Source organism: Aotus nancymaae, unplaced genomic scaffold (assembly GCF_030222135.1).
Source record: "Aotus nancymaae isolate 86718 unplaced genomic scaffold, 86718_ANA_hifiasm-v0.15.2.pri h1tg000048l, whole genome shotgun sequence".
NCBI lineage: Eukaryota > Metazoa > Chordata > Mammalia > Primates > Aotidae > Aotus > Aotus nancymaae.
In genome coordinates this window covers 3,551,388-3,565,669 of record NW_026988462.1, presented here as the reverse complement: position 1 = coordinate 3,565,669, position 14,282 = coordinate 3,551,388, and the positions used below count along the sequence as shown (strand labels likewise).

The window sequence follows — 14,282 nt, the reverse complement described above, 5'->3', positions numbered from 1 at the left end:
ACAGACAAGCCTCCTGAAATCCCCCCTCCAGGACGCTTTGATTTTTCCTTTGAACCCAGATTTTACACACAATGGAGTGGTTTTTGTTAACCTCTCTCTCTCTCTCTCTCTCTCTCTCTCTGTCTCTCTCTCTTTCTCCCTCCCTCCCTCTCTGTCCCTATTTCTCTCTCTCTTTCTGATACACACACGCACACACACACACACACACACACACACAGGCAAAGAACTAAAAAGAAAAAAAAACTAGTTTTTCTGGAAAATTTGTTACATGGCAGCATCATCCCACCTATTTGAGAAACGATGGCAATACACAAAGACCCACGTCCGCGTCCGGCACATTACATTGATCTTACTGTTCCTTTTACTGCATTTTAGCATTTCGTTGCTTTTCTCCCTTTGATGCCTTAAAAGCCAATTCTTAGCAGGCTGAATTACACATTCTACTCCACTGTTAAAACGGGTACTGTGACCAAAATGTGCCCAGGATTCTAAGTCTAACATAATGGTAGTGGATACAAAAGCAAGGCATTGAGCAGAATTGGACATTTTATGTTAAATCCAACAAGATCTTGTTTCTGTGATTTTTCTTGACCTGAATCTTCAATTTATTACCAGGAGCAAAACCTCATTTTGAAAAACCCATATCATATATGAATGTTTTTGAAATTTCTTTTTTATTACTGCATAAATAATTTTTTTTGGAATTCCCTTGTTGCTTGAATTTTTTTAACTTTCATGTTTATTAAATTTTTAATTTGTTTTTCACTGTTTAGTTGCCACTTAATGTCCTTTAAAATATTCAAGATATATCAAAAATAACCATGAGCAAAAATAGATACATTTGGGAAATATTTTCAATGTATACAACAAGGTAGGTCTTAATGTTATGTTACATATTATATTAATTAATATTATGTAACATTTTTTCTGTAAATGACATATATTACATATTATGTTACATAACATTAAGACCTACCTTGGGAATACAGCAGTGAATACAGTGCTGATTTTTAAAGGTATAAAAATGTTTTCTTGGATTCCACTTCACGTCCAGAGGTGATCTTCAATGAAGCAGCCTATTTAATCTCAGATAGCCTCACTTCCTATACATCCTACTGTAAATATTTTAAATACTTTCAAATATTTTTGTAAATAGTGTGGCCCATATATTATGTATTTTTTCTTGATACAGTAGAGGAATTTATCCTTCTCTAATACACAGTCTGTCCCTAATTTTAAACATATTTGTTCAAAATTTTCTTTGTCATTTGGTTTGGAACTCAATTTTCCTTTTTCATTTGATTTGGAACTCAGTTTTCCTAGAGAGACAGCCATGAATTTGGTGGTTAGATCACCAGGCTGGCCTACAATCATTTTATTTAGCTTGTGGCGTTGCTTATAAATAACACTGTGCTGAAGCATGGCCCAGGTCAAATACCACCCATGTCTACAAGGTTGTTTTATCTTTGGGATTTAAGAAAGATATCACAAGTATGTGCCTAACCCAAACCTCCAGACAGCCTGCAACAGAAAATAGAAAATTCCTTCACCTCCTCCACCTGCTGGAGCTATGGAGGAGCCATAATCCCTGGTAAATTCCACGACTAGAATGTCATCTGGGGAAGGCTTAGGGAGTAGGAATGAGAAGTATGTTGTAGAATCATGAATGTTGGGTAAGGAATAGGAAGATAAAATCTGGGACCTGCTTCTGGGTAACCACCAGATCCATTCACGCCAACTTCTTCCCCATTTCCCTCAATGCCATGGTTTTATCTGCCTACAACTTTTTTTTTTTTTTTTTTTTTTTTTTGAGACAGGGGTCTCACTCTGTTGCCAGGCTGGAGTGCATTGGTGCAATCTTGGCTCACTGCAACCTTCGCCTCCTGGGTTCAAGCGATTCTCCTGCCTCAGCCTCCTAAGCAGCTGGAATTAAAGGCATGGGCCATGCCTGGTTTTGTTTTATTTTGTTTTTGCAGTTTTAGTAGAGTCGGGACTTCACTTTTTTTTCCTGGCTATCATGCAGCCCTTCCAATCTAGGGTTTTCTTTAATTTTACCATTTCTGGCACCTGCTGAGCAAATACAGTCTCATAACTTCCCTCCTGAATAAATATACAGTGATCTTGAATATGTCTTTATTTAAAACACTTCTAGAGCACCAGAGGAAAGGACTAGGAAAGAAGAGTCTCATTCTCATGCCTCTTTACCTTCCTCCTCATTTACACCCTATAGGAGAAGACAAGTGTTCACTCTTGGATGACAGACGGGTTGTTGGATGGTCTGAGGACTAGATTCCCATCTCAGCATGAGAGCCACAGAAGTGATCCTCAGAATTCCCCCGAGGGAGCTGGGATTGAAGGAGACCGTGTCTGGAGTCAGGGAGGGGACTATAACCAAAGCCTAACAGCAATACTCCTAAGAACCTAGATGTTTCCACACGTGACATGGATTCATGCAAAGAGCAGAACCTTATTCAAAGTTGAGCATTTCCATTTATGAATTTTATCCAGATATTCTAAGTTGTCAATGTGAACTCTGGTCAGTAATCTTTAGTGAGGACGGTGTTATTGCTTTTCATGTAAAACCTCAATTATTAATATTTTTAAATGACAGTTTTTCTTATTTTAGTATATCTAAAAATATTTTGTTCAAATATAATCATGTGGAAAATATTAGACAGAAATGAGTCATCCGCAAAAGGTATCCTTTTGAATTAGAGCTTTGAATATAAACTTTCTAATAACAGCAGAGGACAAAACAATAATCCTGACAAAACGCCTCTTGAAATATTATGGTGCTATGAAATATTATGGACATTCCAACCATGGTATGCTTGCTCTTCTGCAGCATAAAGCTGGTTGATATATTTGAGAATTTTTCCCCAGAACCTCAGTACATGCCTTTCCTGTGCAAATAAAACTGCATGTTGAAAATAAGCCAAATATGGTATGACACTGCCCTCCTCAAAACAATAGTCCCCCCAGAATAATGAATCAGACTATTTTTAACTGTCTTTACATATGACACTAATAATCTCTGAACTTTTTATATAATTAATTTTGTTTTTGGAAAGGGAGTCTCACTCTGTCGCCCAGGCTGGAGTGCAGTGGCGCAGTCCCGGCTCGCTGCAACCTGTGCCTCCCAGGTTTAAGTGATTCTCTGCCTCAGCCTCCAGAGTAGCTAGGATTACAGGTGTGCACCACCACACCCAGATAATTTTTATACTTTTAGTAGAGACCAGGTTTCACCATGCTGACCAGGCTGGTCTCAAACTCATGACTTCAAGTGATCTGCCCGCCTCGACCTCCCAAAGTGCTGGGATTACAGGCATGAGCCACCACACCCGGCCTATATTTAAAATTTTATAGTCACGAAATAGGCTGAAAAAAGTTATTGAAAATGTACATTTATTAACATGTATAATTATAATTGCTCTAATTACTTTTTTACCTGATACCATATATTCATCAAGAGACTCAAGACACTTGCTTTTGACTTCAGTAATTCATACTATGATTAAGTACTGAATTCTACTTGAGTCAAAAATGTACACATGTCCCTCTGCCTCTGTGCAGTTTGCTTCAACGGAAAGATCTCACAAGTGTAGCCTCTCAGGCAAGATCAGGGCCTTTCAGACAGTTGTGGCTGCCATGGAGAAGAGGTGTGGGGCAGTGGGGAAAAGGTGGAGAGAATATTAAATGGTGGGGAGACTGAAGGAGACAGCAAAGCCAACAGAGCGTGGGGAGAAGGAACTTGTGGGACAGAATCAGAAGTAAGCTGTGGATGAAGAAACACAGAGACTGGGAGGGTGAGCAACGTGCGAGCCTCCTTAGCTTAGCCCCTTTTTAGGAAATGCCACCTAAATGTCTATTTTAAAATTAATAATAAATTTTGTTTAAAGAGGCAGTGAAATATTATTAATACCTTTAATTGCCTTCTGAGGAATCGGGGCCTTGTAACCATGGCAAAAGAGTTCTAAGAAATCTACCAAGTATAGAAGGTTTCTTTAGGTGGATTTTCATCTGCCATATTTCCCTTCTCTGTGCATGATTCTGCCCCCAGCCTGGAATATCTTCCCCTTTTTCTATAATGGGGAGTAGGAAGAATGGCGGAATGGGGAGGGATGTTTATTTCTCTTAGCTATTTCTGAGTCCTTAACCCCCCTAAAAGGGAACACAGATGATCTCTTGTCCAAAAGGGTTCTTTCTCTACCCCATTCCTATTTCTCCCATGAGTGGTCTGGTGATCTGTTGATGCCAGCATTGTGGCACTGTGTCCTCAGTGACTTCAATTTATTCAGCCATCCATGCAACCAACAATTAATAAATTCCCAGTCCTATCTTAGACACTGGGGCTATAAAAATGAATGAGACATTCCCCCCGTCCTTAAATAGCTTGGTTTTGCTGTGGACCCAGTTAGTGCACCAGCCCTTCAAGAAATACCCACTTGAGATTCCACGTTAGTGATATCAAGACGCATTGAAATTCCTTAGTAGTTTAGCAAGGCTGTACAAATATGTTATAAGGTATATTTTATCTATCCCATCCAAACTCAACATTACAAAGACAGCCCGAATGGCTATTCACAGGAAGATTGAACCAAAACATCCATTATTTCACTTTTCTAATTGCTTGACAATTTGCATACATAGAAACTCTTGGCATTTTTCACTGGAATGTTTTTCCTATCAATTAAGCAGAGCAGGAAGAGTTCTTAAGAAATTTAATACTGAGCTATCATTTTAAAAAATAACTCATTTGACATCCTTGAATCTTTGAAATGAGCACTTTTATATAAGAAGTATAAACGTTTCTAGAAGTCATCTAGAAGCTCACAGTTTTCAAAGTTATTCATATGTACAGTTCTGGAGATCAAACTCAAGGTAGAAAACTCAGAATGTATTAATACTTGGTACCTCTGAAACACTAAGGAAATCCTGCATTGATTTGTCTTCTCTTGCACCCTCCTGCATGAGGACTGGTTAGTTCAGCTGTTAAGTTCATGGTACTGATGAGTTCAAGTTCAGTGTTTCAGTCTCTGCAGAGACTATTTTGCTTTGAACCAAGTGTGTTTCTCACACTGTTCAGCTCTTTTTTGAGAGCACACCATGGGTGAGGGGTATGGATGGCTCAACCTAAATCCATCATCACATGGCAGAGACTAGGCAACATGCATGATTCATAACTGATGACTCAGTCAAGGGAGGGTTGATATTTTCTTTCCAGGTAGAGGGTGCCTTGTTTGTCACGTACTGTCTTTCTTTGGATGAAAGCCAGATGTCTGAAAGTTGCAGGACTAACTCTCCTGTAGACCGGTTCTCCTGGTCTCACTCTTACTACTACTGCCTGCCAGGATGTTGCCTGTAGCCTTGGCTGATGCCAGCTCAGGAAGCCACCCAGACTAAGTGGATATTGCCTTCAAGAAAGTAAAGCTGTTGAGGACACAAACCAGCAACTCTTAGCTGAATTTAGCCCAAAGATCTGTATGATCACACAGGGTTTTCTATAATGTGAATTAATTGCTGAATTTCCAGCTTCTTTTGGAAAATGGAAAGGATGAGCAATATGGAGCCCGTGTTTCCACAGGTAGCACTTGGCTGGGGCTGAGTAGCTGCTGCCACACCCCTGACCTGGACTGTTCACTTACGTACCTTTCCTGCCTGGACCCGGGAGGCTTAGTAGTAGACAGAACCTAATCTGGTCCACTTTTTAATAAGCTTGACAACCACTGCACTGTGAGCCAGTGGCAGGCACTTCACTGAGGACACTGTAATTATTAAATGGCTGCTCATAACATATTTGATAGAGGCCAGGTGCGGTGGCTTATGCCTGTAATCCCAACACTTGGGAGGGGCTAAGGCAGGCAGATCACAAGGTCAAGAGATCAAGACCATCCTGGCCAACATGGTGAAACCTCATCCCTACTAAAAATACAAATATTAGATGGGTGTGGTGGTGTGCACCTGTAGTCCCAGCTACTTGGGAGGCTGAGTCAGGAGAATCACTTTAACCTAGAGGCGGAGGTGGCAGTGAGCTGAGATCGCACCATTGCACTCCAGCCTGGACAACAAGAGTGAAATTCTATTAAAAAAAAAATTTGATAGAGAAATAATCCATTTGATGTTTTTGAAGCTATTCATGCTTTGTCTTCAACATATAAATATGAAACTAACCAGGTACTGGAATCACATCGGGGTAACTTGAGAATGTATATTGAACAGAACCATCAGATTCTTAAATACAACCACCTAGGGGAGATGGTTTAATTCACTTAATATGATTTCTTTTCCTTATTGATAAACAGACTCTATTGTAGCCAGCTGATATTTTTGCATCATAGATACTCTTGTTCCAACCAGAGGGACCACTAAAGATTTATAAAAGTACTCGTGATTTGAGATCAAGTGTATCTTTGTCTTAAAAATAGAATCACAGATTTTATGGGCATCAGCTATTCTCATTTTGGTCTGTTCTCCTTTTAGTAGAAAAGGAATTGAAAATAATGCTTGCGGTTCAGGATTTTGATTTACCATACTAGATAGGCTAGAATCTTCTTTAATAATTTCACTTCCTTCTTCTGTCATAGCACTCTGTTAGATAAAACACTACTTACTTGATGGAATAGTCTCCCAGGGAAACAAATAGAAATATAGCTTGTTGAATATCTTTGATTTCTTTCCTATCATCATAGTTTGCCAACACTTCTCAGCAGCTGAGGCAGTGGCACTGTGGTTGGGTAAGGTGTTCTGTTGATGTAAGCAGACACATTTGCGGCAGACACGTTTGCAGCATCCACGTGGAGGAGGCCTGGGGCAGGATGTGGTTGACTGCCCAGGCAAGGATGCCCTGAATGAGAGACCCAGCAGCCTCACAAGTCCCCCAGCAATTTCCACCCATCTAGCCCCTCCAGACAGTCCCACTGTCTCCCCTGTAAAGCTCCAACCTGCATTTGCTCTAGGTTCCACCCCAGGCCCCTGCCTTCCTTGATTCCCAAGATCACAGGAGTTCTTCTGAGCACCCTTCTAAGCAGGCACCATGTGGCACAGACATGCTCTTTGGAACCTCTGCTTCCCCTAGCCCTATCTCAGACTGTCCCCATGCCCTGGAGGGGATGCCTTCACCAATGAGCAGATTGACCTCTCTAAGCTCATGCTGGTTTGTGCCAACACTTTGTGCATTGTGCAAGCCAATTAAAATTATGCACGTTGGCTTTTCCATGTCTGCGGAATATGATCACAATACTGACCTAGGTCATAAGACTCTAGCTTGTAAATTCTCAGAGCCTCCTGCAAATTTAGGGAATATCTCTTAAAATTCAAACAAAGAAAAGGGTGCTTCAGAGAGGAGACTGACAGGAGACCCAATGTGGTGGCTGTTTCTCTGACTTACGCATACTCTGGCAGACCCTATGAGTTTTCCACTTCCCTTTCAAGACAGCATGGGGTCCTGTGCCTTGGAGGTTAAGTAGGGAATTTTGGGGTACCAGCCTCGGCTTTGACCAAATGCAGGGCAGGAAAGAAGCGACAAACAGTTGGTCTGTTGAGCTCACTTTGGTGAATTGCATTTTAATTAACATTTTAAAAAATGGACAAGTTCAAAATTAAGGTTGATCTACATCAGATGTGTAGCCCATGTGCCAGGGCCACATATAATCCTGTTACTTTAAGAAGGTATGTTTTGTACCTATAATGAAATATTCAGGCACCTTGTGAAGGTTTTCATCCTCCTGATCACAAAAACCAAAGATGGAAAAAGTATATATATTATATAATATACATATATATGTAATATATATAATATATATATATATAATTGGCATGGGATAAAATCTCTTAAAAGAGGTAACAGGAAAGCACACAAAAGGTATCTATTCATCTTATTTTAAATTATGTTTGTTTAGTGCTAAATCAACATATAATCTGAATAAAGAAAAGCTGTGTTAAAAACTAGTAGGCCAAGGTGGGCAGATCACAAGGTCAAGAGATCGAGACCATCCTGGCCCACATGGTGAAACACCGTCTCTACTAAAAATACAAAAAAATTAGCTGAGCATGGTGGTGCGTGCCTGTAGTCCCAGCTTCTCGGGAGGCTGAGGCAGGAGAACCGCTTGAAATCGGCAAACGGAAGTTGCAGTGAGCTGGGATCCTGCCACTGCACTCCAGCCTGGTGATAGAGCAAGATTCTGTCACAAAAACACAAACAAATAAACAAAAAAACTAGACAAAAGGTTCCTGTTTCCCTCAAAGTAGCTTCTCCTCTCCCTCCCACCAGTCCCCACAAGCACACACACTTAGCTCTCCATTTTCCTCTTGTCCTGTGGGTGGTCTTCCGGCTGGATCTTTCCCAGACTCCCCTGGGGCTCTCCTGTGCCTCCAAACTACAGAAGTGCAATCAGATGGGTGCTAGTGATACAAGAGGCCCTCAGCTGATAACTGTTCTTGATCTGTTCTGTCTATATGTTCAAGGTATATTTCACCCCAGAGTACAGAAAATACAGACTATATCAGCTAGCTGTATTTCTCAGGAAAAAAAATTTAATAATCAAAAGGTATTTCCAAGAAAAATGCTGCCACCCAAAAATGGAACCTATGAGGAAAAACACCCAAAGTTTTCTCACCTTCTAAGATTAAATCTGTTAACCTCTTGAAGTTCACAGATGCTAGGAGTTTGGTCCATTTTTTATACCACATGACAGTCTAAAACAAAGACCGGGGGATGGCCAGAGTTTTCTGGCCTAATGCCAGGCAGCAGTCACAGCTGAGAGTTCAGTAGTATCAGAGCTCACTTTTATTAATGTCTTTATCCATATAATAGCTCTTGGGTAGACTGGGGCAGAGGGGAAAAGCAGTCTGAGTGAGACTAGTTTATGCTTTCAGTTAGCTGCAAGACTGATTTACAGTCCAATTAAATTTCAGTGGTCATTTATGTCTCTGTGTCAAATACAAGTTCAAAGCCTTGCTATAAGTAATTTTCATAACCCACGTTTGCCCATTCTAATTTTCCAGTGCTGTGCTTTTCATAGAATACTTCTTTTCCAGATAGTTAGGAATTTCATTCTTTATAGCATTTTAATTTCAGCAAATAAGCAGGAATGTAATGCATTCTAAAATAGATATTATTATATATCAATTTAAGAAACTGGCTGGGCACAGTCGCTCATACCTATGATCCAGCACTTTAGGAGTCTGAGGTGGGAGGATTGCTTGAGTCTAGGATTTTGAGACCAGATAGGGCAACACGGCAAGACCCCATCTCTACACAAATAAAAATAAAAATTAGGCGGGCATCGTGGTGAGTGGTTGTAGTCCCAGCTACTCAGGAGACTGAAGTGAGAGGATCGCTTGAGGCCAGGAGTTCAAGTCTGCAGTGAGCTATGATTACACCACTGCATTCCCAAACTGAGCGACAAAGAGAGACTCTGTCTCAAAAATAAAGAAATAAATAAATAAATAAGAAAAAGAAATAAACTGCAAATATTTTTCCAGAGATATTTCAGAAAGATTTTTTCTAAAGGAAAAGGAAAAGAAAAATCAGACATGATGTGATGTCCTGGGGTGCATTCTTATTTGGAAAACTTACAGATAGGCTTGAAGCTAAGGTATGAAATTGAAAATTGTCTATTTAATAACCAAGTATCTAAATCTAGAGAATGTGAATATCACCTATCTGCAGTGATAATATTCAAAGATAATAGTATTCAAATATTAGATGCTATATTTACATACAAAATCATATCTTATTAATTTTTTTCATGTCTATTAGTCTATAAGACAAGGAATGCTATTTTTCCCAATTACGTTTAGATTCCTAGGAATATTTAAGAAAAAAAAAGTGACCATATCTGAAGTTTGAGGTTTCCATTTACTATAAATATTTAATGTAAATGAGTTCTTTCTCTATTTTTATGAATTCTATACACATCTGTCTGTTTCAGTAAAATAAAGAATAGTCATATTTATTTCACAAGAGGAACTATTTGCATGTACTAAAATTATTGCATATAAAGTACAGAAACACTCAAAGGGAAAAAATATCCACGTGGAGAAATTCTTACACAGTGGGACAATATATTATGCTTGGGAAAATAAGGCTTTTGTTGGGAATGGAATCCTAGCGTGCAGAAGTATTAGCTGACTCTCATAAATCAATTTACCACTTATTTCCTAAACAGACTTGTTTAATGAATAAACACTTTACCTATTATTTCACAAAATTTGGTCAAAGCATTGGCAAAGATTAAATAGTTTTGTTAGAGTGTGTTAAAAACTCGGCTTTTCACCCTGACATTTAATGGATTGGACCGCACAGGCCAAATTCCCTTGCTTTTGCAAAGGTATGGAGCTGGAAATGAACGTAGAGATCAGACTCAAGGGACCACAGCTTGCATTTGATAGTTTACCTTTATCTGTGCTTTAGGTGCTTTTGGACATATTAAGAACTTTTTAACTGCTTTATTACACTGTTATCCCTTTTACTGTTTGATATGTGACATTTAAATATACCTTGAATTTGAGATTGGTTGTTGCTATGTGTTGGGAACAAAATTACTTTTGATGGGAATACATCTTTGAATTACAAATGCAAGTTAATAGATAAATAATAATATCTGATTTATTATAGATTTTGAAATATTTATATTTAAGTATTACAAATGACTTTCAGTACAAACATTCTCTGATTAGACATTCTGATCACCATAGCAAATATTAATTGGATAAAAATGTGAATGTATAATAAAGAGCTATAAAGCAAAAATTTTAAAAAGAGATTGTGGTCTAAACATGCATGTCTCTATATATGCTGCCACAGTTTTCCAGAAAGTACTGTGCATTTGAATCATAATTCTTTATGACGGCCACATAGCAGAAGTGGTTAAGTGTAAAATTTTTCAGCATGATGGGCGGGTATTGTGCAAAATTATAATCGCGTCAAAATAATGAGAAATTGGAGAAAATTCTGATTTTCAAATGTCTATTTTTGAAGAGTAAAACTTAAACTCATTATTTTCCCTCCCAGAAGGATGCCTAAATCATGCTTGTCTTTCTCTTTAACAGATAATTCTGAAATAATCAGCAGAAATGGAATGGAATGCCAAGAATCTGCATTGAGAATAACTAAACATTGTTACTGTACATACTATCCTGTTTCCTCCTCAATAGAATTGCCACAAACTGCATGCTAAATAAAGATTTAGTTCTTCTGGACAGACCACAACTCTAAGAAGCTAGTGCTGCTATCTCATATACGAGTATTAAATATGGTATGCTTAGTATATTCCAACCTAAGATAGTTAACTACCTGAGACCAGCTGTGATGTTTAAAGACATAAAGGATAAAGTTTACTTTTAAAGGGTTTCTAAACATAGTTTCTGTCCTAGGAATATTGTCTTATCTCCATAACTATAGCTGATGCAGAAAGTCCAGCCAGTTTACTCATTTCGATTCCGAATATTTCAAATTTAGCAATAAACAATTAGCATTAGTTAAAAAAGAAACATATTCCAAGGGCAGGTTTGATTCTAACTCCAATTACTGTCATGTCACTTACCCACTGGATCAAAGGGTATGTTTCACTTCTTGACAATATAAATGCTGCAGCAAAGACGAGAGGTGAAGTAAAATCGATACCTGTCCTGCAGGTCTAAAATTTGAATGGAAATTCAAGCACAAGTACTGGGGACACATCAAAGTGTGGTGTTTGGTTTGCCTGGAGATGCCGCGTTGAATCATGTGATTCTAGAATAACATTAAATAGATTGAAAAAGAAACTTTGCACGGTATGAGCTTCATACCCCACCAAACAAAGTCTTGAAGGTATTATTTTACAAGTATATTTTTAAAGTTGTTTTATCAGAGAGACTTTGTAGAAGTGCCTAGATTTTGCCAGACTTCATCCAGCTTGACAAGAATGAGAGGCCCATGCCAACAGTCTAATCTAAGAGATTAGTCTTTCAAACTCACCATCCGGTTGCCTGTTACAGAATAACTCTTCTTAACTAAAAACCTAGTCAAACAAGGAAGCTGTAGGTGAGGAGATCTGTATAATATTCTAATTTAAGTAAGTTTGAGTTTAGTCACTGCAAATTTGACTGTGACTTTAATCTAAATTACTATGTAAACAAAAAGTAGATAGTTTCACTTTTTAAAAAATCCATTACTGTTTTGCATTTCAAAAGTTGGATTAAAGGGTTGTAACTGACTACAGCATGGAAAAAAAATAGTTCTTTTAATTCTTTCACCTTAAAGCATATTTTATGTCTCAAAAGTATAAAAAACTTTAATACAAGTACATACATATTATATATACACATACATATATATACTATATATGGATGAAACATATTTTAATGTTGTTTACTTTTTTAAATACTTGGTTGATCTTCAAGGTAATAGCGATACAATTAAATTTTGTTCAGAAAGTTTGTTTTAAAGTTTATTTTAAGCACTATCGTACCAAATATTTCATATTTCACATTTTATATGTTGCACATAGCCTATACAGTACCTACATAGTTTTTAAATTATTGTTTAAAAAACAAAACAGCTGTTATAAATGAATATTATGTGTAATTGTTTCAGACATCCATTTTCTTTGTGAACATATTAGTGATTGAAGTATTTTGACTTTTGAGATTGAATGTAAAATATTTTAAATTTTGGATCATCGCCTGTTCTGAAAACTAGATGCACCAACCATATCATTATTTGTTTGAGGAAAAAAAAGAAATCTGCATTTTAATTCATGTTGGTCAAAGTCGAATTACTATCTATTTATCTTATATCATAGATCTGATAACCCTAATCTAAAAGAAAGTCACATCCTAAGTGTAATCTTACATAGTGCTTGTATTTTGCATTTGTTTTAATTTGTGGAAAAGTATTGTATCTAACTTGTATTACTTTGGTAGTTTCATCTTTATGTGTTATTAATATTTGTAATTTTCTCAACTATAACAATGTAGTTATGCTACAACTTGCCTAAAACATTCAAACATGTTTTCTTTTTCTGTTTTTTTTTTCTTTGTTAATTCATTTAAACTCATTGAAAACATAGTATACATTACTAAAAGGTAAATTATGGGAATCACTGAAATATTTTTGTAGATTAATTGTTGTGACATTGTCTTTCTTTTGTTTCATGATTTTGATTTTTAAAATTATTAGCACACAACTATTTTCAGCCCTTTAATAATGGAGCATCAAAAACATCACCTGTATCCCCAAGCAGATATAGAAGACTGTATTTTTTACTATGATATCCATTTTCCAGAATTGTGATTGTAATATGCAAAGAGTCATAAATATACCATTTACAATAAGGAGGAGGCAAGGCAAATGCATAGATGTACAAATATATGTACAACAGATTTTGCTTTTTATTTATTTATAATGTAATTTTATAGAATAATTCTGGGATTTGAGAGGATCTAAAACTATTTTTCTGTATAAATATTATTTGCCAAAAGTTTGTTTATATTCAGAAGTCTGACTATGATGAATAAATCTTAAATGCTTTGTTTAATTACAAAAACAAAAATCACCAATATCCAAGACATGAAGATATCAATTCAACAAATACTGTAGTTAAGAGACTAACTCCACTTGTATGGGAACTACATTTCACTCTTGGTTTTCAGGATATAACAGCACTTCACCGAAAATATTCTTTCAGCCATACCACTGGTAACATTTCTACTAAACCTTTCTGTAACACTTAAAGAATTCCCTCATTCATTACCTTACAGTGTAAACAGGAGTCTAATTTGTATCAATACTATGTTTTGGTTGTAATATTCAGTTCACTCACCCAATGTACAACCAATGAAATAAAAGAAGCATTTAAAAGGATTGTATAATCTTCCTTCTTTTTGTGTTGAGACAGATTGATAATTTGCCAAACAAAATGGTTTCACCTTCACACAAATAGTATTTGGTAATTTCAAAGAAGCCCAAACTCTGGTTTTCAAATAGGAGAGTGATAGTTTTTGCTTTTGGCTTTGATTTTTAAGCAGCAAGAAAAACAATTAAAAATGGTGATTTGAGAAGTATTTGTAATATTCTTTAAAATTAGAAGTAAAAATATATCCCACCACTCAGCCCTCTTCTTCACATCTCTGACTGATAATGAAAAGATACCGAATCAATGGCATCAATAACTAAATAAATGGGAAACAAAATGTCAGTTTCAGGAATAGATTTTAAGAAGGACCCATTAGGATGCAATTCAGGCTTCTGTAAGAGCTTGACGTGATAACCTGACTCAGACCTGAAGGTGCAGAACAAT

At 37.0% G+C, this 14,282-nt stretch overlaps 1 protein-coding gene across 14 annotated transcripts in view; it reads left to right on the top strand.

Annotated features, from left to right (window-relative positions):
• Positions 1-13,846, top strand: part of MBNL2 (muscleblind like splicing regulator 2) — a 173,404-nt gene extending 159,558 nt beyond the window's left edge. For all 14 annotated transcript variants that reach the window (XM_012458632.2, XM_012458633.2, XM_012458630.2 and 11 more), the window contains one exon: positions 11,053-13,846. In XM_012458632.2, coding sequence (XP_012314055.1) covers positions 11,053-11,180 — 128 coding nt within the window. In that variant the 3' untranslated portion in view covers positions 11,181-13,846. The remainder of the gene's footprint in view (positions 1-11,052) is intronic.
• Positions 13,847-14,282: the final 436 nt, after the last annotated feature.